Source organism: Cyanistes caeruleus, chromosome 37 (genome assembly GCF_971803275.1).
Source record: "Cyanistes caeruleus chromosome 37, bCyaCae1.hap1.1, whole genome shotgun sequence".
Classification (NCBI taxonomy): domain Eukaryota; kingdom Metazoa; phylum Chordata; class Aves; order Passeriformes; family Paridae; genus Cyanistes; species Cyanistes caeruleus.
The window spans coordinates 1,548,009-1,571,784 of NC_141738.1; the positions used below are offsets into that span (position 1 = coordinate 1,548,009).

Here is a 23,776-nt window from a genome sequence, read left to right on the forward strand (position 1 = left end):
GGGAGGGACTGGGAGGGACTGGGACAAACTGGGAGGGACTGGGAGCCCAATTGGGGGGAGATCGGGGGGTCCCAGGGGGTCCCAGGGGGGTTTCAGGGAGGTTTGGGGGGGATTTTTGGAGGTTTGGGGAGGATTTGGGGGCACTGTGAGCACTGGGAGTTACTGGGAGGGAACTGGGAGCCACTGGGAGCCACTGGGACCCCAACTGGGGGGAGATTGGGGGGTCCCAGGGGGTCCCAGGGGGATTTTTGGGGGGATTTTTGGAGGTTTGGGGAGGATTTGGGGGCACTGGGAGGGCACTGGGAGGGACTGGGACCCCAATTGGGGGGAGATTGGGGGGTCCCAGGGGGTCCCAGGGGGTCCCAGGGGGATTTTTGGGGGTTTGGGGAGGATTTGGGGGCACTGGGAGGGCACTGGGAGTTACTGGGAGGGACTGGGAGGGACTGGGAGGGACTGGGACCCCAATTGGGGGGAGATCGGGGGGTCCCAGGGGGTCCCAGGGGGTCCCAGGGGGTCCCAGGGGGTCCCAGGGGGATTTTGGGGGGATTTTGGGGAGGTTTGGGTGGGCACCGAGCGTGATCCCCACCCCCAGGTCGTGCTGGCCCACGATCTGCACCAGCCGAGCGTACTGGGGACACTGGCAGTTACTGGGAGGGAACTGGGAGGGACTGGGACAAACTGGGAGCCACTGGGACCCCAATTGGGGGGAGATTGGGGGGTCCCAGGGGGTCCCAGGGGGTCCCAGGGGGGTTTCAGGGAGGTTTGGGGGGGATTTTTGGAGGTTTGGGGAGGATTTGGGGGCACTGGGAGTTACTGGGAGGGACTGGGAGATACTGGGAGGGACTGGGACCCCAAATGGGGGGAGATTGGGGGGTCCCAGGGGGTCCCAGGGGGTCCCAGGGGGTCCCAGGGGGGTTTCAGGGAGGTTTCAGGGGGATTTTTGGAGGTTTGGGGAGGATTTGGGGGCACTGGGAGGGACTGGGAGGGCACTGGGAGGGAACTGGGAGCCACTGGGAGCCCAATTGGGGGGAGATCGGGGGGTCCCAGGGGGTCCCAGGGGGGTCCCAGGGGGATTTTTGGAGATTTGGGGAGGATTTTTTGGAACTGGGATTTACTGGGATAAACTGGGATGAACTGGGATGAACTGGGATGAACTGGGATGAACTGGGATGAACTGGGATGAACTGGGAAGGGATTTGGGGGGAATTTGGGGGAATTTGGGGAATCCTGGGAGGATTTTGGGCGAATTTGAGTGGAATTTTTGGAGATTTGGGGCGAATTTCTTGGAACTGGGATTTACTGGGACGAACTGGGAGCAACTGGGAGCAACTGGGATTTACTGGGATGAACTGGGATGAACTGGGATGAACTGGGAAGGGATTTGGGGGGAATTTGGGGGAATTTGGTGAATCCTGGGGGGATTTTGGGCGAATTTGAGTGGAATTTTTGGAGATTTGGGACGAATTTTTTGGGAACTGGGACAAACTGGGATTTACTGGGAGCAACTGGGAGCAACTGGGAGTTACTGGGATGAACTGGGAGTTACTGGGAAGGGATTTGGGGGGAATTTGGGGAATCCTGGGGGGATTTTGGGTGAATTTGAGTGGAATTTTTGGAGATTTGGGATGAATTTTTTGGGAACTGGAACGAACTGGGACAAACTGGGACAAACTGGGAGCAAACTGGGATGAACTGGGATGAACTGGGATGAACTGGGACAAACTGGGATGAACTGGGAATGGATTTGAGAAGATTTGGGGGGAAATTGGGGGAATTTGGTGAATCCTGGGGGGATTTTGGGCGAATTTGAGTGGAATTTTTGGAGGATTTTTGGGAACTGGGATTAACTGGGATTTACTGGGATTTACTGGGATGAACTGGGATGAACTGGGATGAACTGGGATGAACTGGGAAGAGATTTGGGGAGAAATTGGGGGAATTTGGTGAATCCTGGGGGGATTTTGGGCGAATTTGAGGGAAATTTTTGAAGATTTGGGGCGAATTTTTTGGAACTGGGATTTACTGGGACGAACTGGGATGAACTGGGATGAACTGGGACAAACTGGGATGAACTGGGAAGGGATTTGGGGGGAATTTGGGGAATCCTGGGGGGATTTTGGGCGAATTTGAGGGAAATTTTTGAAGATTTGGGGCGAATTTTTTGGGAACTGGGATTTACTGGGACGAACTGGGATGGACTGGGATGAACTGGGAGGAACTGGGATGAACTGGGATGAACTGGGACAAACTGGGATGAACTGGGAGGAACTGGGATGAACTGGGACGAACTGGGATGAACTGGGATGAACTGGGATGAGATTTGGGGGGAATTTGGGGGAATTTGGTGAATCCTGGGAGGATTTTGGGTGAATTTGAGTGGAATTTTTGGAGATTTGGGACGAATTTTTTGGGAACTGGGATTTACTGGGACAAACTGGGACAAACTGGGATGAACTGGGATGAACTGGGATGAACTGGGATGAACTGGGAAGGGATTTGGGGGGAAACTGGGGGAATTTGGTGAATCCTGGGAGGATTTTGGGCAAATTTGAGTGGAATTTTTGGAGATTTGGGGCGAATTTTTTGGAACTGTGATTTACTGGGAGCAACTGGGAGCAACTGGGACAAACTGGGATTTACTGGGATGAACTGGGATTTACTGGGAGCAACTGGGACAAACTGGGACAAACTGGGAAGAGATTTGGGGGGAAATTGGGGGAATTTGGGGAATCCTGGGGGGATTTTGGGTGAATTTGAGTGGAATTTTTGGAGATTTGGGATGAATTTCTTGGAACTGGGATTTACTGGGACAAACTGGGAGCAACTGGGATGAACTGGGATGAACTGGGAAGGGATTTGGGGGGAATTTGGTGAATCCTGGGGGGATTTTGGGCGAATTTGAGTGGAATTTTTGGAGATTTGGGGCGAATTTTTTGGAACTGTGATTTACTGGGAGCAACTGGGAGCAACTGGGACAAACTGGGATTTACTGGGATGAACTGGGATTTACTGGGAGCAACTGGGACAAACTGGGACAAACTGGGAAGAGATTTGGGGGGAAATTGGGGGAATTTGGGGAATCCTGGGGGGATTTTGGGTGAATTTGAGTGGAATTTTTGGAGATTTGGGATGAATTTCTTGGAACTGGGATTTACTGGGACAAACTGGGAGCAACTGGGACAAACTGGGACAAACTGGGACGAACTGGGATGAACTGGGATGAACTGGGAAGGGATTTGGGGGGAAATTGGGGGAATTTGGTGAATCCTGGGAGGATTTTGGGCAAATTTCCGTGGAATTTTTGGAGATTTGGGACGAATTTTTTGGGACTGGGATTTACTGGGAGCAACTGGGATGAACTGGGACAAACTGGGACAAACTGGGACAAACTGGGATGAACTGGGATGAACTGGGAAGGGATTTGAGAAGATTTGGGGGGAATTTGGGGAATCCTGGGAGGATTTTGGGCGAATTTGAGTGGAATTTTTGGAGGATTTTTGGGAACTGGGATTAACTGGGATTTACTGGGATTTACTGGGATGAACTGGGATGAACTGGGATGAACTGGGATGAACTGGGAAGAGATTTGGGGGGAAATTGGGGGAATTTGGTGAATCCTGGGGGGATTTTGGGCGAATTTGAGGGAAATTTTTGAAGATTTGGGACGAATTTTTTGGGAACTGGGCCAAACTGGGCCAAACTGGGATGAACTGGGCCAAACTGGGATTTACTGGGAGACGATTTTGGGGTCCCCCAACCTCACCTGGGTGTTGTTGAGACCCAAACCCCCAAATTCTGGGGGCACCTGGAGCCCGAACGCCCCCAACTCCTTTAACCCTTTCATGGTCTCGTCCTCCACCTTCTCCAGGGCGTCGTTTTTGGCGGGGTTGTTCACTTCCTGCCAGGAAATTTGGGAATTTTGGGGATTTTTGGGATGATTCTTGCAATTCCTGAGGTTTTTAGGAGGTGGAAAAGTGGGAATTTGGGGGTTTTTACCTTAAAGAAGCGGGTGAGGGGAGTCACGAGTTCTTGCAGGGTTTGTTCTTCTTCTTGGGTCAGGACTGGGGAGGGGGGGAAAAGGGGAAATTATCCCAAAATTATCCCAAAATTATCCTGGAATTGTCCCAAAATTATCCCAAAATTATCCCAAAAATATCCTGGAATTGTCCCAAAATTATCCTGGAATTGTCCCAAAATTATCCCAAAAATATCCCAAAATTATCCCAAAATTATCCCGGAATTATCCCAAAATTATCCTGGAATTGTCCCAAAATTATCCCAAAAATATCCCAAAATTATCCCAAAATTATCCCAAAAATATCCCAAAATTATCACAAAAAATATCCCCAAAATATCCCAAAATTATCTCAAAATTATCCTGGAATTGTCCCAAAATTATCCCAAAAATATCCTGGAATTGTCCCAAAAATATCCTGGAATTGTCCCAAAAATATCCCAAAATTGTCCTGGAATTGTCCCAAAAATATCCCAAAATTATCCCAAAAATATCCTGGAATTATCCCAAAATTATCCTGGAATTATCCCAAAATTATCCTGGAATTATCCCAAAAATATCCCAAAATTATCACAAAAAATATCCCCAAAATATCCCAAAATTATCTCAAAATTATCCTGGAATTGTCCCAAAATTATCCCAAAAAATATCCTGGAATTGTCCCAAAATTATCCTGGAATTGTCCCAAAATTATCCCAAAAATATCCCAAAATTATCACAAAAAATATCCCAAAAATATCCTGGAATTATCCCAAAATTCCACCAAAATTCCCCCAAAATTCCTTTAAAATTCCCCAAAAATTCCCCAAAAATTCCCCAAAATTCCTTTAAAATTCCCCCAAAATTCCTTTAAAATTCCCTCAAAATTCCTTTAAAATTCCCCCAAAATTCCTTTAAAATTCCTCAAAATTCCCCAAAAATTCCTTTAAAATTCCCCCAAAATTCCTCAAAATTCCCCAAAAATTCCTTTAAAATTCCCCAAAAATCCCCAAAAATTCCCCAAAAAATTCCCAAAAATTCCCCAAAAAATTCCCCAAAAATTCCCCAAAAAATTCCCAAAAATTCCCAAAAATTCCCCAAAAAATTCCCCAAAAAATTCCCTAAAATTCCCCCAAAATTCCCCAAAAATTTCCCAAAAATTCCTCAAAATTCCCCAAAAAATTCCTTTAAAATTCCCTCAAAATTCCCCCAAAAATTCCCTAAAATTCCCCAAAAAATTCCCTAAAATTCCCCAAAAAATTCTCTAAAATTCCCCAAAAATTCCCCAAAAAATTCCCAAAAATTCCCCCAAAAATTCCCTAAAATTCCCCAAAAATTCTCCCGAATTCTCCCGAATTTTCCCGGATTTCCCTGGATTTTGGGGTGTCCTCACCTGAGGGATAAGGGAACACCTGCTCCACGTTCAGGCGCCCCAAAAACATCCCCACGGCGAAGGATTTGGATTCCTGAGGGTGGGAAAGGTTTTAGGGGAGCCCCAAAATCCACAAAATCCTCCCCAAAAATCTTTTTGTGTCACCAGGAATCCCCAAAATCCCAAAATTCCCCCCAAAATCCCAAAATTCCCCCCAAAATCTCATCCAAGAGCCCCAAAAATCCACAAATTCCCCCCAAAATCCCCCCCAGGACCCCAAAAATCCCCTCCAGGACCCCCAAAATCCCCCCCAGGACCCCAAAAATCCCCAAATTTCCCCCCAAAATCTCATCCAGGAGCCCCAAAAATCCCCAAATTCCCCCCAAAATCCCCCCCAGGACCCCCAAAATCCCCAAATTCCCCCCAAAATCCCCCCAGGACCCCAAAAATCCCCTCCAGGACCCTCAAAATCCCCTCCAGGACCCCCAAAATCTCCTCCAAGACCCCCCAAAATCCCCAAATCCCCCCAAAATCCCTCCCAGGACCCCCCAAATCCCCCTCAGGACCCCCCAAATCCCCCCCAGGACCCCCCCAGGACCCCCCAAATCCCCCTCAGGACCCCCCAGGACCCCCCAAATCCCCCTCAGGACCCCCCAAATCCCCCCCAGGACCCCCCAAATCCCCTCAGGACCCCCCAAATCCCCCCCAGGACCCCCCAAATCCCCCCAGGACCCCCCAAATCCCCCCCAGAGCCCCCCAGGACCCCCCAAATCCCCCCCAAATCCCCCCCAGAGCCCCCCAAATCCCCCTCAGGACCCCCCAAATCCCCCCCAGGGCCCCCCAAATCCCCCTCAGGACCCCCCAAATCCCCCCCAGGGCCCCCCAAATCCCCCCAGGGCCCCCCAAATCCCCCTCAGGACCCCCCAAATCCCCCCAGGACCCCCCAAATCCCCCCCAGGACCCCCCCAAATCCCCCCCAGGACTCCCCAAATCCCCCCAGGACCCCCCAAAGCCCCCTCAGGACCCCCCAAATCCCCCCCAGGGCCCCCCAAAGCCCCCTCAGGACCCCCCAAATCCCCCCCAGGACCCCCCAAATCCCCCCAAATCCTCCCCAAATCCCCCCCAGGACCCCCCAAATCCCCCTCAGGACCCCCCAAATCCCCCCAGGACCCCCCACTCACCGCGAGGCTGCCCCCGGTTTTTGGGGGGGCTGCAGTGGCCGTGGAGGTCCCGGTTTTGGGGAGCACAGCCTGGGAAAAGGGGGGAAAAATCCCCCCAAAAATCATCAGAGACCCCCCCCAAATCCTCAAAGTCCTCCTGGACCCCCAAATTCCATCTCAGGACCCCCAAATTCCACCCCAGGACCCCCAAATTCCACCCCAGGACCCCCAAAATCCTCTCAAATCCCCCCAAAATCCCCTCAAAATCCCCTCAGGACCCCCCAAAAAGCCCCTCAAAACCCTCCAAGCCCCCCCCAAATCCCCTCAGGACCCCCAAAATCTCCCCCAAACTCTCTCAGGACCCCCAAAATCCTCTCTGGACCCCCAAAAATCCCCTCAAAACCCCTCAGGACCCCCCAAAATCCCCTCTGGACCCCCAAAATCTTCTCAAATCCCCAAAAATCTCCCCCAAACCCCCTCATGACCCCCCAAAATCCCCTCAAAACCCCTCAGGACCCCCCAAAATCTCCCCCTAACTCTCTCAGGACCCCCCAAAATCTCCTCAAAACACCTCAGGACCCCCAAAAATCCCCTCTGGACCCCCAAAATCTCCTCAAATCCCACCCAAACCCCTCAGGACCCCCCAAAAATCCCCTCAGGACCCTCCAAAAATCCCGTCAGGACCTCCAAAAAATCCCCTCAAAACCCCAAAATCCCCTCAGGACCCCCAAAATCTCCTCTGGACCCCCAAAATCTCCTCAAATCCCACCCAAACCCCCTCAGGACCTCCAAAAAATCCCCTCAGGACCCCCAAAATCTCCTCTGGACCCCCAAAATCTCCTCAAATCCCACCCAAAACCCCTCAGGACCCCCAGAAAATCCCCTCAAAACCCCAAAATCCCCTCTGGACCCCCAAAATCTCCTCAAAACACCTCAGGACCCCCAAAAATCCCCTCAAAACCCCAAAATCTCCTCAAATCCCACCCAAACCCCCTCAGGACCCCCAAAAAATCCCCTCAAAACCCCAAAATCCCCTCAGGACCCCCAAAATCTCCTCAAATCCCCCCCAAAATCCCCTCAGGACCCCCAAAATCTCCTCAAAACACCTCAGGACCCCCAAAAAATCCCCTCAGGACCCCCAAAATCTCCTCAAATCCCCCCCAAAACCCCTCAGGACCCCCAAAAAATCCCCTCAAAACCCCAAAATCCCCTCAGGACCCCCAAAATCCCGTCAAATCCCCCCCAAAAATCCCGTCAAATCCCCCCCAAAATCCCCTCAGGACCCCCCAAAAATCCCCTCAGGACCCCCAAAATCCCCTCAAAACCCCAAAATCTCCTCAGGACCCCCAAAATCCCCTCAAATCCCCCCCAAAAATCCCGTCAAATCCCCCCCAAAATCCCCTCAGGACCCCTAAAATCCCCTCAAAACCCCAAAATCCCCTCAGGACCCCCAAAATCCCCTCAAATCCCCCCCAATCCCCCCCCCCTTGACCTTTCCCCCAGTTTCCACTTCCCGCCCTTTGCCCCAGTTCTGACGTCACGCGCGTGAGGGAAGGGCGGGGTTTTCTTCGGGATCCTTTTTTAAAAGGGATTTGGGAAGGATTTGGGGCTGGAATTTTGTGGAATTCTGTGGAATTTTCTGGAATTTTCTGGAATTTTGGAGGTTTTCTTACCTGCGCCTCATGCGTGCTCTGCAGCCGGGGCGCCCCAATTCTGTGAATTGAAGGGGTTTTAAAAAAGGATCCCCCCAAAAAATAAACAACTCTGAGACCCCTCTCCCCCCAAATTCCCATTCCCCTCCTCCTCAAATTTTGGGGGATCCCCAAAATCCCCACAAGATTTTGGATCCCCTCCAAAAGCTCCCCTCAAATTCCTCAATCTCAACCCCCAAACTTCCAGAACCTTCAAAACCCCCAAATCCGAGACCCCCCCCCAAAAAAAAAACCCCAAAATCCCCAAAAAACCCCAAAAATCCCAGCGCACCCCCAAAACCTCAGGACGCCCCCAAACTTCCAGAACCTTCCGAGAATCTCCCCCTCCCCAAATCCCAAATTTTGCTGTTCCCTCCCCCTCAAATCCTCACCCGGGCGGGATCCGCCGCAGCAGCCGCAGCCCCGCTCCCAGCCCCAGCCCGGCCATGTCGCCGCTGTCGCCGCTGTCGCCGCTGTCGCGATAAATCCGGGGGCGTCCCCGGGGTGTCCCCAACACCCCCCCCCTTCCCCTCACACAAGGTCACGGCCGTGGGCGTGGCCTCGGCGCGCGGGGCACGCTGGGAAACGTAGTGAACCCGCCCAATTCCCTATGCTAATATATGCTAATTTATGCTAATACATCGGGGTTATATTACGCCCCCGTGTTGTTGCCGTGGTGATGGTTGATGTGGGCGTGGCCTGGCGTGAGGGGTGGGGTTTAAAGGCTCGGAGGCGCTGCCGAAGGAATTTGAATTGAGATAAGTCCTTATTTTTCATTTTGCTGAGGTTTAATTTTAGGGATCGCTTTTTCTAAATTTAAATCTGATTTTCAGGGGTTAAAATTTAAAAAGAATCCCGGCTTTTTCCCGCTGTTTTTAAGGTTTAGTTTTACGGGAGACATCCTACCCAAACTATTAGGTGATTTTTAGGTATTCGAATTTAGAAACAAGTCTGGTTTCTACACCGTTTTTAGAGTTTAATTTAACCCAAAATTTAACCAAAATAGCAGGTGGTGTTAGAGATTTAAAATTTGAAGAGAAACCTGGTTTTATTTGCTGTTTTCAGGGTTTAGCTTTAGGGGATCCACCCCCCACACCAAAGTAATGGGTGATTTTTAGGGTCTTCAGTTTAAATAAAATCACGGGTTTATTAAAATGTCTCCACCCTTTCCCCCTCACTTTTCCCCCCCTTTTTCGCCTCACGTTTCCCACCTTTCCCCCTCACGTTTTCGCCATCTTTCCCCCATCACATTTCCCAACCTTTTCCCCTCGCATTTCTACCACCTTCTCTCCTCACATTTCTTGCCCTTTTTTCCCCTCACATTTTCCACTTCACACCCGTTTCTTGTTGGTTTTTGCCCTGACTTTTCCAACCATTTTCTCCTAATGTTTCCCACCATTCCCCCTCACATCTCCCAATTTTTCCTGCCCTTTTCCCCCTCACGTTCACCACTCACATTTCCCCCTCACATTTCTTTGTCCCCACATCTTACCCTTTTTCCCCTCACGTTTCTGCCATCTTGTCCCCTCACATCTTTGACCTCCTCACATTTCCCTCTTTTCTCCCTCACATCTCCTCTTATCCCTCACATTTCCCATCCGTTTTTCCCATCATGTTTCTCACGCTTTTCTCCCCCTCACGTTTCCCGCTCTTTTTCTCCCCTCACGTTTTCCCGCTCTTTTCTCCCCTCACGTTTTCCCGCTCTTTTCTCCCCTCACGTTTTCCCGCTCTTTTCTCCCCTCACATTTTCCCCTTGTTTCCACATTTTCTCCCCTCACGTTTCCCCCCCATTTTCCCCTCATTTCCTGCTCTTTTCATGTGTTCCCGCCCTTTTTCTCCCCTCACGTTTCCCCCTCTTTTTTCCCCTCACATTTTCCCATTTTCTCCCCCCAGGATTCCCACTTTTCTGCCCTTTTCTCCCCTCACAATTCCCCCCATTTTCCCCCCCTCACATTTTCCCCCATTTTCCACTCGTTTCCCCATTTTCTCCCCTCATGTTTCCCCCCATTTTCCCCTCATGTTTCCTGCTCTTTTCTCAACTCACGTTTCCCGCTTTCCTCCCTCACATTTTCCCCTCACGTTTCCCACCTTCTCCTCTCACATTTCTACCATCCTGTCCCGTCACATCTCCACCCTTTTCCCCCTCACATTTCCCTCTTTTCTCCCTCACATTTCCTACCTTAATCCTCACGTTTCCCATCCGTTTCTCCCTTCATGTTTCTCACGCTTTTCTCCCCTCGTTTCCCGCTCTTTCCTCCCCTCACGTTTCCCGCTCTTTTCTCCCCTCACGCTTCCCGCTCTTTTTCTCCCCTCACGTTTCCCACCCTTTTCTCCCCTCACGTTTCCCCCATTTTCCCCTCACCTTTCCTGCTGTTTTCTCCCCTCACATTTTCCCCCATTTTCCCCTCGTTTCCCGCTCTTTTCTCCCCTCACGTTTCCCGCTCTTTTCTCACCTCACGCTTCCCCCCATTTTCTCCCCTCACAATTCCCCCCATTTTCCCCCTCACATTTTCCCCCATTTTCCACTCATTTCTGCATTTTCTCCCCTCACGTTTTCCCCCATTTTCTCCCCTCACGTTTTCCTGCCCTTTTCTCCCCTCACATTTTCCCCCATTTTCCCTTCACCTTTCCTGCTCTTTTCTCCCCTCACATTTTCCCCCATTTTCCCCTCGTTTCTCCATTTTCTCCCCTCACGTTTCCCGCTCTTTTCTCCCCTCACGCTTCCCCCCATTTTCTCCCCTCACATTTTAACCCCCAATTTTTCCCTTCACGTTTCCCACTCTTTTCTCCCCTCACGTTTCCTGCCCTTTTCTCCCCTCACAATTCCCCCTATTTTCCCCCCTCACATTTTCCCCCATTTTCCACTCATTTCCCCATTTTCTCCCCTGACGTTTCCCCCCATTTTCTCCCCTCATGTTTCCCGCTCTTTCCTCCCCTCACGCTTCCCGCTCTTTTCTCCCCTCACGTTTCCCGCCCTTTTCTCCCCTCACATTTTAACCCCCAATTTCCCCTCACCTTTCCTGCTCTTTTCTCCCCTCACATTTTCCTCTCTCCATTTTCTCCCCTCACGTTTCCCGCTCTTTTCTCCCCTCACATTTCCTGCCCTTTCTCCCCTCACAATTCCCCCCATTTTCCCCTCATGTTTCCCGCTCTTTCCTCCCCTCACATTTCCCGCTTTCCTCCCTCACATTTTCCCCTCACGTTTCCTGCTCTTTTCTCCCCTCACAATTCCCCCCATTTTCTTCCCTCACGTTTCCCCCCATTTTCCCCTCGTTTCCCGCTCTTTTTCTCCCCTCACGTTTCCCACCCTTTTCTCCCCTCACATTTCCCCCATTTTCCCCTCACCTTTCTTGCTGTTTTCTCCCCTCACATTTTCCCCCACTTTCCCCTCGTTTCTCCATTTTCTCCCCTCACGTTTCCTGCCCTTCTCTCCCCTCACAATTCCCCCCATTTTCCCCCCTCACATTTTCCCCCATTTTCCACTCATTTCCCCATTTTCTCCCCTCACGTTTTCCCCCATTTTCTCCCCTCATGTTTCCCGCTCTTTTCTCCCCTCACGTTTCCCGCTCTTTCCTCCCCTCACGTTTCCCGCTCTTTTCTCCCCTCACGTTTCCTGCCCTTTTCTCCCCTCACAATTCCCCCCATTTTCCCCACTCACATTTTCCCCCATTTTCCACTCGTTTCCCCATTTTCTCCCCTCACGTTTCCCCCCATTTTCTCCCCTCACGTTTCCCGCCCTTTTCTCCCCTCACATTTCCCCCATTTTCCCCTCACCTTTCCTGCTCTTTTCTCCCCTCACATTTTCCTCTCGTTTCTCCATTTTCTCCCCTCACGTTTCCCGCTCTTTTCTCCCCTCACATTTTCCTCTCGTTTCTCCATTTTCTCCCCTCACATTTCCCGCTCTTTTCTCCCCTCACGCTTCCCCCATTTTCTCCCCTCACGTTTCCCACTCTTTTCTCCCCTCACGCTTCCCCCCATTTTCTCCCCTCACATTTTAACCCCCAGTTTCTACCCTCACGTTTCCCACTCTTTTCTCCCCTCACGTTTCCTGCCCTTTCTCCCCTCACATTTTCCCCCATTTTCCACTCGTTTCCCCATTTTCTCCCCTCACAATTCCCCCCATTTTCCCCCCCTCACATTTTCCCCCATTTTCCACTCGTTTCCCCATTTTCTCCCCTCACATTTCCCCCCATTTTCTCCCCTCACGTTTTCCCGCTCTTTCCTCCCCTCACGCTTCCCGCTCTTTTTCTCCCCTCACGTTTTCCTGCCCTTTTCTCCCCTCACATTTTCCCCCATTTTCTCCCCTCACGTTTCCCGCTCTTTTCTCCCCTCATGCTTCCCCCCATTTTCTCCCCTCACATTTTAACCCCCAATTTCTCCCCTCACGTTTCCCGCTCTTTTCTCCCCTCACGTTTCCTGCCCTTCCCTCCCCTCACAATTCCCCCCATTTTCCACTCGTTTCCCCATTTTCTCGCCTCACGTTTCCCGCTCTTTTTCTCCCCTCACGTTTCCCGCTTTCCTCCCTCACATTTTCCCCTCACGTTTCCCGCTCTTTTCTCCCCTCACGTTTCCTGCCCTTTCTCCCCTCACAATTCCCCCCATTTTCCCCTCACATTTCCCGCTCTTTTCTCCCCTCATGTTTCCCACTCTTTTCTCCCCTCACAATTCCCCCCATTTTCCCCCCTCACGCTTCCCCCCATTTTCTCCCCTCACGTTTCCCGCTCTTTTCTCCCCTCACGCTTCCCCCCATTTTCTCCCCTCACATTTTAACCCCCAATTTCTCCCCTCACGTTTCCCACTCTTTTCTCCCCTCACGTTTCCCGCTCTTTTTCTCCCCTCACGCTTCCCCCCATTTTCTCCCCTCACATTTTAACCCCCAATTTCTTTTCCCCTCACGTTTTTGGGGCTCCTTTCGTGCTTTTGGGGTGCAGCAGACGGACAGACAGACGCCAACCCCGCGCAGGTACGAAGCAACGGCGCCGTTTATTTACAACGGGGGGGTTGGGGTGAAGGGGCTGCAGCCCCCCCAAAAAATCCAAAATATTATCCTTCAAACAAAGAGGGGAAGGGAATAAAAGTTGTAGGGGGGGGGGGACCCCCAAAATTCCAACTGGGGGAGAGGTTTAAGGGGAGAGAATCCCCCAAATTCCCTCCTTAAACTCCTCCCAAAAACTTGGAATTTTTGGGGTGCCCCCTCTCCGTTTTGATGCTCTAAACACCCCCCAAAAAACCCTTGGGAGAGGCCCCCCCCCCCCCAAAAAAAGTTGGGGCGCGGGGAAACACGTTTAGAAAAATAACACACGTGTGAAAAAACTCGGTTTCCAAAACCTCGGAGTTTGGGGCTGAGGGAAACCCCCCCAAATTCCCCTTTCCCCCCCCCCAAAAAAATCTACAGGAGACACCCCCAAAACTTCACGAATTGGGGTACAGGACCCCCCCTTCCCTCCCCAAATTTCGTGCCCTGGGAGAGGGAAGGGGTTAAAAAAAACCCCAAAACTCCTTGAACTTTGTGGGATCCCCCCCAAAAAATTTTAACCGGGACCCCAAAACCTCCTAACACGGGGCAGGGAACCCCAAAATTCTCTTTTTTTGGGGTAGAGAACCCCAAAATCTCCTCTTTTAGGGGAGTTTTCCCCTAAAAAAATCTGTGTTTTGGGCGCGGGGCTCCCGAATTTTTCCTTTTTTGGGGGGTGGGACACCCCAAAATCTCATGATTTGGGGCAAAGAACACCCCAAAAATCTCCCTATTTTAGGGAGATTCCCCCAAAATCTTTTGGTCTGGGGTGAAGGACCCCCCAAACTTTCCTTTCCTGGCGATGGGGGGACCCCAAAATCTCATCATTCGGGGTAGGATCCCCCCAAAAAACCTCCCCTATTTAAAGGGGGGTTCCCCAAATCTTAATTTGGGGTGAGGGGAAAACCCAAATTTTCCCATTTTAAGGGTGGAGAACCCCCCAAAAAAATTCGTGATTTGGGGTAAGAAAAACCCAAATCTTCTACCCCGAAACCCTCCTGTCCTGCAGATGAGGGACCCCAAAAAACCTCCCCCAAAATTTAACCAGAACCCCAAAACCTCGCAATTTAAGGGTGAAACACCCCCAAAACTCCCCTTTTTTTGAGGGGAGAAAACCCCAAAATCTCAGTTTTTTGGGATTTTAAAAACCCCAAACTCTCATAATTTCCGTGGAGAGGATTCCAAACCTCAAAATCTCTCGATTCGAGGTGAAAATCCCCCCAAAAAAAACCTCATTTTTAGGTGATTTAAAACATCCCAATTTCCAGGGGAGGTTCCAAAACCCCAAAATTCCAAAAACAAAAAAAAAAAATCTTCCAAACCCTCTAAAAAAAAATTAAAAATCTTAAATTCTGCCTATTTCCCAATCCTTAAAAACCTCCCAATTCCACCCAAAAACCTTTTCAGGATTATTCCAACCCCCAAAAAAAAAATTCAATTTTTAACAACCACCCCTTAAAAAAATCTCGTTTTCAAGGGGAGAAAAACATCCAAACCTCAACATTAAAACCCCAAAACTTTAAAAAATAACCAAATTAAAAGTTTTTAACCCCCCAAAAATCAAATTGGGGTTTTTTTTTTAGGGGTCCCCCGTGGTTCTGGGGGTGGCGGGGGTGGCCCTGCGGGGTCCCTCGCGGCATTTTTGGCAATAAAAGACGTCGGGGACGTTGTTTTTCTTCACCTTGGCGCAGGAAAGGTGAATCCAGGTGCCACATTGGCTACACTCGATCATGGGTCGGCCAGCAAAAGGTTTTTGGCAGTAGCAGGTGATTAAATCCCAAGAATCGTCGCCTGAAAAATGTTAAAATTCAATTTTAAATCCCAAGAATCGTCGCCTGAAAAATGTTAAAATTCAATTTTAAATCCCAAGAATCGTCGCCTGAAAAATGTTAAAATTCAATTTTAAATCCCAAGAATCGTCGCCTGAAAAATGTTAAAATTCAATTTTAAATCCCAAGAATCGTCGCCTGAAAAATGTTAAAATTCAATTTTAAATCCCAAGAATCGTCGCCTGAAAAATGTTAAAATTCAATTTTAAATCCCAAGAATCGTCGCCTGAAAAATGTTAAAATTCAATTTTAAATCCCAAGAATCGTCGCCTGAAAAATGTTAAAATTCAATTTTAAATCCCAAGAATCGTCGCCTGAAAAATGTTAAAATTCAATTTTAAATCCCAAGAATCGTCGCCTGAAAAATGTTAAAATTCAATTAAAACGTCGAAAAAACGACGCGGGGTTGGGAATAAATGGGAAAAAAATGGGGAAAATTGAGGTAAAATTTGAGTTTTTATTGGGGGTTTAAAGCGGTTTTTTGGGGGTGTGGGGTGGGGAGGTTGTGGGAAGTGGGAGGAATCCAAAATTTTGGGATTTGTTCGGAAAATGAAATTAAAAGTTTTGGAGGATCCTTTAAAATCCTGGGATTTTCCACTCGAATACACTCAAAGCTTTTGGAGGATTCCCAAAATCCCCAAATTTCTCCCCAAAATTCCCCTAAAATCACAGAATTCCCCCCCAAAATCCCCGAATTTCCCCCAAAAATCCCAAAATTTCCCCCCAGAATCTTCCCAGGATCCCCAAAATCCCTGAATTTCCCCTCAAACCCCCTCAAAACTTTTCCAGGACCCCCAAAATTCCCCAATTTCCCCCGAATTTCCCCCAAAATCCCCCCAAAATTCCTGATTTTCCCCCCAAAACCCCCAAATTTCCCCCCAAAATCCCCAAATTTCCCCCCAAACTCCCCCAAAATTCCCAAATTTCCCCCCAAAATCCCTAAATTTTCCCCCAAACCCCCTCCAGGACCCCCAAAACCCCCAAATTTCCCCCCAAAATCCCTCAAAATTTTCCCCAGGACCCCCAAAACTCCCAAATTTCCCCCGAATTTCCCCAAAACCCCCGAATTCCCCCAAAAACCCCCGAATTTCCCCCCAACCCCCCCAAAATCCCCAAATTTCTCCCCAAACCCCCTCCAGGACCCCCAAAACCCCCAAATTTTCCCCGATTTTCCCCCAAAGTCCCCAAATTTCCCCCCAAACCCCCCCAAAGTCCCCAAATTTCCCCCCAAACCCCCTCCAGGACCCCCAAAATCCCCAAATTTCCCCCGAATTCCCCCAAAACCCCCAATTTTCCCCCCCAAAACCCCCAAATTTCCCCCGAATTCCCCCAAAACTCCCCCAAAATTCCTGATTTTCCCCCCAAAATCCCCAAATTTCCCCCCAAAATCCCTCAAAATTTTCCCCAGGACCCCCAAAACTCCCCAAATTTCCCCCGAATTTCCCCAAAAACCTCAATTTTCCCCCCAAACCCCCTCTAGGACCCCCAAAACTCCCCAAATTTCCCCTGAATTCCGCCAAAACCCCCAAATTTTCCCCGAATTCCCCCAAAACTCTCCCAATTTCCCCCGAATTTTCCCCAAAACCCCCCCAAAATTCCTGATTTTCCCCCCAAAACCCCCGAATTTCCCCCCAAAATCCCTCAAAATTTTCCCCAGGACCCCCAAAACCCCCAAATTTCCCCCCAAACCCCCTCCAGGACCCCCAAAATCCCAGAATTTCCCCCCAAAATCCCCAAATTTTCCCCCAAAATCCCCAAATTTCCCCCCAAAATCCCTCAAAATTTTCCCCAGGACCCCCAAAACTCCCCAAATTCCCCCCAAAATCCCCAAATTTCCCCCCAAACCCCCTCCAGGACCCCCAAAACCCCCAAATTTCCCCTGAATTTCCCCAAAAACCCCCAAATTTCCCCCCAAAATCCCTCAAAATTTTTCCCAGGACCCCCAAAACTCCCAAATTTCCCCCGAATTTCCCCAAAAACCCCCAAATTTCCCCCCAAAATTCACGATTTTCCCCCCAAAATTCCTGATTTTCTCCCCAAAACCCCCGAATTTCCCCCCAAAATCCCAGAATTTTCCCCCCAAATCCCTGAATTCCCCACAAACCCCCTCCAGGACCCCCAAAACTCCCCAAATTTTCCCCGAATTTCCCTGAAACCCCCGAATTTCCCCCCAAAATCCCAAAATTTCCCCCCAACCCCCCCAAAATCCCCAAATTTTCCCCCAATACATCCAAATTTCCCCCCAAAATTTTCCCCAGGACCCCCAAAATCCCAGAATTTCCCCCCAAAATCCCCAAATTTTCCCCCAAAATCACAGAATTTTCCCCCCAAATCCCTGAATTCCCCCCAAACCCCCTCCAGGACCCCCAAAATCCCAGAATTTCCCCCCAAAATCCCCAAATTTTTCCCAGGACCCCCAAAACCCCCAAATTTCCCCCAAATTTCCCCAGGACCCCCAAATTTCCCCCGATTCCCCCCCAAACTCACCCGACTCCACCATGATGTCCTCGTCCATCACCCTCCCGTCGCTGTCGCTGCCGTCGCCGTCCCTGCTCGTCTCCGTGCTCCCCCCTTCCTTCCCCCCCCCCAAAACCCCCCCGGGACCCCCCAAAACCGCCCCCAGCTTCCCCCCCTGCTGGGGGAGGGGAGGGGGAGGCGGCGGGGGCGGGGGAGGGGAGGGCGGCTCCTCCTCGGAATCCGTCTCCTCGCTCGGGGACCCCCTCCCCAAAACCCCCCCCCTCTCCCCTTTTTTCCAGCGCCTTTTTTTGCTCTTTTTCACCCCAATCCCGCAGCTCTCCCGGCCTCCCCTGGAGCCTCCCCCCACCCCCGGCTCCCCCCGCCGGCTCCGGCGCTCCCGGCGTTTTTGGGGGGGTGGTCCCGGGGGGTTTTGGGGGGAGGGGAGGTCGAAGAGGGAGTCTTTGAGGCGCATTTTGTCCAAGATGTTGGATTCCGAGGGCGCCAGGGAGCGTTTCTTGGAGGATTTGGCTTTGCGGACGAAGGTTTCGATGGTTCGGAGAGCGGCCGGCGCCGAGCCCCAGGCGTCGCCCGAGGGGGCACGGGGAGAGCTGGGACCGCTGGAGGCCCAGGGAGGCTCCTGCAAAGGGAAAAAATGGCTCAGGGGCCCCGAAATTTGGTGGAAATCCCAGAAAATTTGGGTTGAAATGGTGAAATTCCCATGAAATTCGGGTTAAAATGCTGAAATTCCCATGAAATTCCAGTTAAAATGGTGAAATTCCCATTAAAATTGGGTTTAAATGGTGGAAATCCCATTAAAATTGGGGTAAAATGGTGGAATTCCCATGAAATTTGGGTTGAAATGGTGAAATTCTCATCAAATTTGGGTTAAAATGGTGAAATTCCCATTAAAATTTGGGTTAAGATGGTGAAATTCCCATTAAAATTGGGTTAAAATGGTGGAATTCCCATTAAATTCCAGTTAAAATGGTGGAAATCCCATTAAAATTGGGTTAAAATGGTGAAATTCCCATTAAAAATTGGGTTAAAATGGTGAAATTCCCATTAAAATTGGGTTAAAATGCTGGAATTCCCATGAAATTTGGGTTAAAATGGTGGAAATCCCATGAAATTCCAGTTAAAATGGTGAAATTCCCATTAAAATTGGGGTAAAATGGTGGAAATCCCATTAAAATTGGGTTAAAATGGTGGAAATCCCATTAAAATTTGGGTTAAAATGGTGAAATTCCCATTAAATTTGGGATAAAATGGTGAAATTCCCATTAAAATTCCGGTTAAAATGGTGAAATTCCCATCAAATTTGGGTTAAAATGGTGAAATTCCCATTAAATTTGGGGTAAAATGGTGAAATTCCCATGAAATTCGGGAACTGCTGGGACCGCTGGAGGCCCAGGGAGGCTCCTGCAAAGGGAAAAAATGGCTCAGGGGCCCCGAAATTCAATCCAATTCCCATCAAATTTGGGTTAAAATGGTGAAATTCCCATTAAATTTGGGTTGAAATGGTGAAATTCCCATGAAATTCGGGAACTGCTGGGACCGCTGGAGGCCCAGGGAGGCTCCTGCAAAGGGAAAAAATGGCTCAGGGGCCATGAAATTCAATCCAATTCCCATCAAAATTGGGTTGAAATGGTGAAATTCCCATTAAAATTGGGGTAAAATGGTGGAAATCCCATTAAAATTGGGTTAAAATGGTGGAAATCCCATTAAAATTTGGGTTAAAATGGTGAAATTCCCATTAAAATTGGGTTAAAATGGTGGAAATCCCATTAAAATTCGGGTTAAAATGGTGAAATTCCCATTAAAATTTGGGTTAAAATGGTGGAAATCCCATTAAAATTGGGGTAAAATGGTGAAATTCCCATTAAAATTGGGGTAAAATGGTGAAAGTCCCATTAAAATTGGGGTAAAATGGTGGAAATCCAATAAAATTCCAGTTAAAATGGTGAAATTCCCATTAAAATTGGGGTAAAATGGTGGAAATCCCATTAAAATTGGGGTAAAATGGTGAAATTCCCATTAAAATTGGGTTAAAATGGTGGAAATCCCATTAAAATTGGGGTAAAATGGTGGAATTCCCATTAAATTATAGTTAAAATGGTGGAAATCCCATTAAAATTGGGTTAAAATGGTGGAAATCCCATTAAAATTGGGGTAAAATGGTGAAATTCCCATAAAATTCCAGTTAAAATGGTGAAATTCCCATGAATTTTGGGTTAAAATGGTGGAAATCCCATAAAAATTTGGGTTAAAATGGTGAAATTCCAATAAAATTCGGGTTAAAATGGTGGAAATCCCATTAAAATTTGGGTTAAAATGGTGAAATTCCCATTAAATTTGGGATAAAATGGTGAAATTCCCATTAAAATTCCGGTTAAAATGGTGAAATTCCCATCAAATTTGGGTTAAAATGGTGAAATTCCCATGAAATTTGGGTTAAAATGGTGAAATTCCCATGAAATTCGGGAACTGCTGGGACCGCTGGAGGCCCAGGGAGGCTCCTGCAAAGGGAAAAAATGGCTCAGGGGCCCCGAAATTTGGTGGAAATCCCAGAAAATTTGGGTTGAAATGGTGAAATTCCCATAAAAATCGGGTTAAAATGGTGAAATTCCCATCAAATTCCAGTTAAAATGGTGGAATTACCATTAAAATTGGGGTAAAATGGTGAAAATCCCATAAAATTCCGGTTAAAATGGTGAAATTCCCATGAAATTCCAGTTAAAATGGTGGAAATCCCATTAAAATTCGGGTTAAATGGTGAAATTCCCATTAAAATTGGGATAAAATGGTGAAATTCCCATTAAATTCCGGTTAAAATGGTGGAAATCCCATTAAAATTGGGGTAAAATGGTGAAATTCCCATAAAAATCAGGTTAAAATGGTGGAATTCCCATTAAAATTTGGGATAAAATGGTGAAATTCCCATTAAAATTGGGGTAAAATGGTGAAATTCCCATGAAATTTGGGTTAAAATGGTGGAAATCCCATTAAAATTTGGGTTAAAATGGTGAAATTCCCATAAAATTGGGGTAAAATGGTGAAAATCCCATAAAATTCCGGTTAAAATGGTGAAATTCCCATTAAAATTGGGGTTAAAATGGTGAAATTCCCATTAAAATTGGGTTAAAATGGTAGAAATCCCATAAATTTCGGGTTAAAATGGTGGAAATCCCATAAAATTTGGGTAAAATGGTGAAATTCCCATGAAATTTGGGTTAAAATGGCGGAATTCCAATAAAATTCGGGTTAAAATTTTAAATAAAAGAAAATAAATTAAATATGAAAATGAAATAATTAAAATAATTAAATAAATAATTGAATATTAAAATAAATTAAAATAAATTAAAACAAAATAAAATTAAATTAAAATAAAATAAGATAAAATAAAATAAAGTAAAATAAAATAATAAAATAAAATAAAATTCCACTATTTAAAAATGGTGGAATTCCCATAAAATTTGGGATGTGGGGTGGGGGTGGGGGAGGGGAGGGGGGAGTTTAAGCCAAAATCCAACTCAGGACCCTCAAATTTAACCCAGAACCCCAAAATCCACCTCAGGACCCCTCAAAATTCAACTCAGGACCCCAAAATTAACTCAAGAACCTCAAATTTACCCCAAAATCCACCTGAGGACCCCGAAATTCAACCCAGAACCCCAAAATTCAACTCAAGAACATCAAATTTACCCCAAAATCCACCTGAGGACCCCGAAATTCAACCCAGAACCCCAAAATTCAACTCAAGAACATCAAATTTACCTCAGGATCCTTAAATTTACCCCAAATCCACCTCAGGATCTCAAAATACATCCCAGAACCCCAAATTCTGCCTCAGGACCCCAAAATTCAACTCAAGAACCTCAAATTTACCTCAGGATCTTCAAATTCCGCCTCAGGACCCCAAAATTCAACCCGGGACCCCAAATTCCGCCTCAGGACCCCAAAATTCAACTCAAGAACCTCAAATTCAACCCAGGACCTCAAATTTACCTCAAGAACCTCAGATTTACCTCAGGATCCTCAGATTTACCCCAAATCCGCCTCAGAACCCCAAAATTCAACTCAAGAACCTCGAATTTACCTCAGGATCCTCAAATTTACCCCAAAATCCACCTGAGGACCCCAAAATTCAACCCAGGACCCCAAAATTCAACTCAAGAACCTCAAATTCAACCCAGGACCTCAAATTTACCTCAAGAACCTCAGATTTACCTCAGGAACCTCAAATTTACCCCAAATCCGCCTCAGAACCCCAAATTCAACTCAAGAACCTCGAATTAACCTCAGAATCCTCGAATTTAACCCAAATCCACCTCAGGACCCCCAAATTCAACTCAAGAACTTCAAATTCACCTCAGGACCCCCAAATTTACCCCAAAATTCACCTCAGGACCCCCCAAATCCCCCCGCCAAAATCCCCCCTTAACGAACCCCGGTTCCAACATGGCGCCGCCCCGCAAGGCCCGCCGGGAATTGTAGTTCCCACACAGAGCGCCGCCTACAGCTCCCAGCACCCCACGCGGCGCGCGGGGGCGTGGCCAAGAAAATCGCGCCGCTATTGGCCGCCGCCTGTGGGCGGGGCTTCCCCCTCAAGGACCATCCCCATATGGGCGTGGTTTAGGGCGGGGCGCCACGCGATTGGCGGAGCGCGGGGGAGGGGCGGGGTTTAGCTCGCTGTCAATCACGCGGGGGCCGCGCGGGGCACGCCGGGAGCTGCCGGGGCGGCGGCGGGGCCGGGGGGAACGGGGGGGGGGGGAGGGGGTTAAAAACCGGGGATTCCCCCCCGTTAAAAACATCCCGCTCCTTTCAAACCTCGTCCGGTGCCTCCCCGGCAGCTCCCGGTGCCCGTCCGGTACCTCCCGGTAACTCCCGGTGGCCCCTCCGCTAGGCCTTAAGCGCCCTCCCGTTCTCCCCGCGATCCCTCCCGGTGCCCTCCCGGTTCCTCCCCGGTTACCTCGGCGGCCGCCGGGATGTAGCCGGCGTAGGCCAGCACGAAGCTGCAGAACTTATTGAAGTCCTCGATCGTTCTCCGCCGCTTTTCCGGGGGCTGCCGGTACCGGGAACCGAGCGGGGGGAGCGGGGGGGGAACACCGTGAACAGCGGGATCTCCCCCGAAAACTCCCGGGACCCCTCTCGGTAACACCGGGAAGGGTCAAAGGATTGACCGGAGGGGGAATCCCCGTTCCCCGCACCCCTCCCGGTGCCCTCCCGGTGCCCTCCCGGTGCCCCCCCCTCACCTGCGGTTCGGTTTTCAGCGGCCCCAGCGCTTCTGTGGAACGGGAAGGGACGGGGGGGTCACACCGGTACCGGGAGGCACCGGAGCCGCAGCGGTACCGGCGCTCCGGAGGCTCCAAACCCCTCCGGTTCTACCTCCAGCTCTCGCCGGTAGCGGCTCCAAAACCCCCCGGTAGCGGCTCCGAAACCTGTCCGGTACCGGCTGCAAGACCTGTTCGGTACCGGCTCCAAACCTCCCCGGTACCGGCTGCAAACCTCCCCGGTACCGGCTGTAAAACCCCCCGGTAGCGGCTCCCAAACCCCACCGGTACCGGCTCCGAAACCTCTCCGGTACCGGCTCCAGCTCGCCCCGGTAGCGGCTCCTAAACCCCGCCGGTACCGGCTCCCAAACCCCGCCGGTAGCGGCTCCAAAACCCCGCCGGTACCGGCTCCAGCTCTCCCCGGTAGCGGCTCCAGCTCTCCCCGGTAGCGGCTCCAGCTCGCCCCGGTAGCGGCTCCAAGGCCGCCTCGGTACCGGCGCTCCGAGCGCTCCGAACCCCCCCGGTACCGCCGCTCTCAGATCTCCGCTCCCGCCACTCCCCGGTTCCCCCCCCCCCCTTCATTACCGGGACCCCCCAACCCCGCCGCTCCCGCGACTTTGGCGGTTCCGACCCCGCCGCTCCCGGGACTCTCCCGCTCTCGCTGCTCCCCCCGTGCCCGTTCCCCGCTGTCCCGGTACCTCCGGGCTCGGCCATGGCCGCGGCCCCGCCGGGCCCCCCCCGGTTCCGCGCCCGCTCCGTCCGGTGCCGCCTCGTTCCGCGCCGCCCCCGCCAGGCCCCGCCCCCGCCGCGCTGACCCCGCCCCCTCCCCTCAGCGCGCACGCGCCGACCCCGCCCCTCGCTAAACCCCGCCCCTTTCCCGCGCCGAGCGCTCCTCCCACACCCATTTTGCATTGCGCGCATGCGCACAACCCTAATTATGCAGACCACTCCCTTTACGTGGCTTTCCGTACCTCATTATGCAAACCACG

General features: G+C 50.0%; 2 protein-coding genes and 1 long non-coding RNA gene across 9 annotated transcripts in view; 1 reads left to right on the forward strand and 2 right to left on the reverse strand.

Moving 5' to 3' along the window:
* ACADVL (acyl-CoA dehydrogenase very long chain) overlaps nucleotides 1–13,202 on the reverse strand; it is a 40,649-nt gene extending 27,447 nt beyond the window's left edge. For 5 of the 6 annotated variants that reach the window (XR_015281523.1, XM_086871802.1, XM_086871796.1 and 2 more), the window contains exons 1-6: nucleotides 8,610–8,789; nucleotides 8,200–8,239; nucleotides 6,548–6,616; nucleotides 5,388–5,460; nucleotides 3,997–4,061; nucleotides 3,764–3,898 (exon numbers count right to left, since the gene is read on the reverse strand). Coding sequence is in view for 5 of the 6 variants with exons in the window: in XM_086871802.1 (XP_086727928.1) it covers nucleotides 3,764–3,898; nucleotides 3,997–4,061; nucleotides 5,388–5,460; nucleotides 6,548–6,616; nucleotides 8,200–8,239; nucleotides 8,610–8,665 (438 nt within the window). In the remaining variant the exon portion in view is untranslated. Of the gene's footprint in view, nucleotides 1–3,763; nucleotides 3,899–3,996; nucleotides 4,062–5,387; nucleotides 5,461–6,547; nucleotides 6,617–8,199; nucleotides 8,240–8,609; nucleotides 8,953–13,113 lie in introns of those variants that run through there. The other variant, XM_086871800.1, reaches the window with a different exon arrangement.
* LOC147647492 (uncharacterized) overlaps nucleotides 1–23,776 on the forward strand; it is a 164,284-nt gene that overhangs the window by 99,722 nt on the left and 40,786 nt on the right. The gene's annotated exons all lie outside the window — the stretch shown is intronic.
* Nucleotides 13,182–23,571, reverse strand: PHF23 (PHD finger protein 23). 2 transcript variants are annotated; one of them, XM_086871855.1, is made up of 5 exons: nucleotides 23,486–23,571; nucleotides 22,770–22,801; nucleotides 22,487–22,579; nucleotides 17,548–18,154; nucleotides 13,182–15,022 (listed from the first exon to the last, which is right to left on the reverse strand). In XM_086871855.1, the coding sequence occupies exons 1-5, from the start codon at nucleotides 23,499–23,501 to the stop codon at nucleotides 14,811–14,813; spliced, it is 960 nt and encodes a 319-aa protein (XP_086727981.1). In that variant the 5' UTR covers nucleotides 23,502–23,571; the 3' UTR covers nucleotides 13,182–14,810. The 2 variants fall into 2 exon arrangements, with proteins under 2 accessions (XP_086727981.1, XP_086727982.1); XM_086871856.1 differs by having other exon boundaries at nucleotides 14,919–15,418.

What these genes read in the sequence shown, in the direction of transcription:
- PHF23 (XM_086871855.1), bottom strand. An exon ending in CGCTGAAAACCGAACCGCAG is followed by an intron (nt 22,580 to 22,769) that starts GTGAGGGGGGGG and finishes CGGTACCGGCAG; the next exon opens with CCCCCGGAAAAGCGGCGGAG. An exon ending in ACATCCCGGCGGCCGCCGAG is followed by an intron (nt 18,155 to 22,486) that starts GTAACCGGGGAG and finishes TTCCCTTTGCAG; the next exon opens with GAGCCTCCCTGGGCCTCCAG.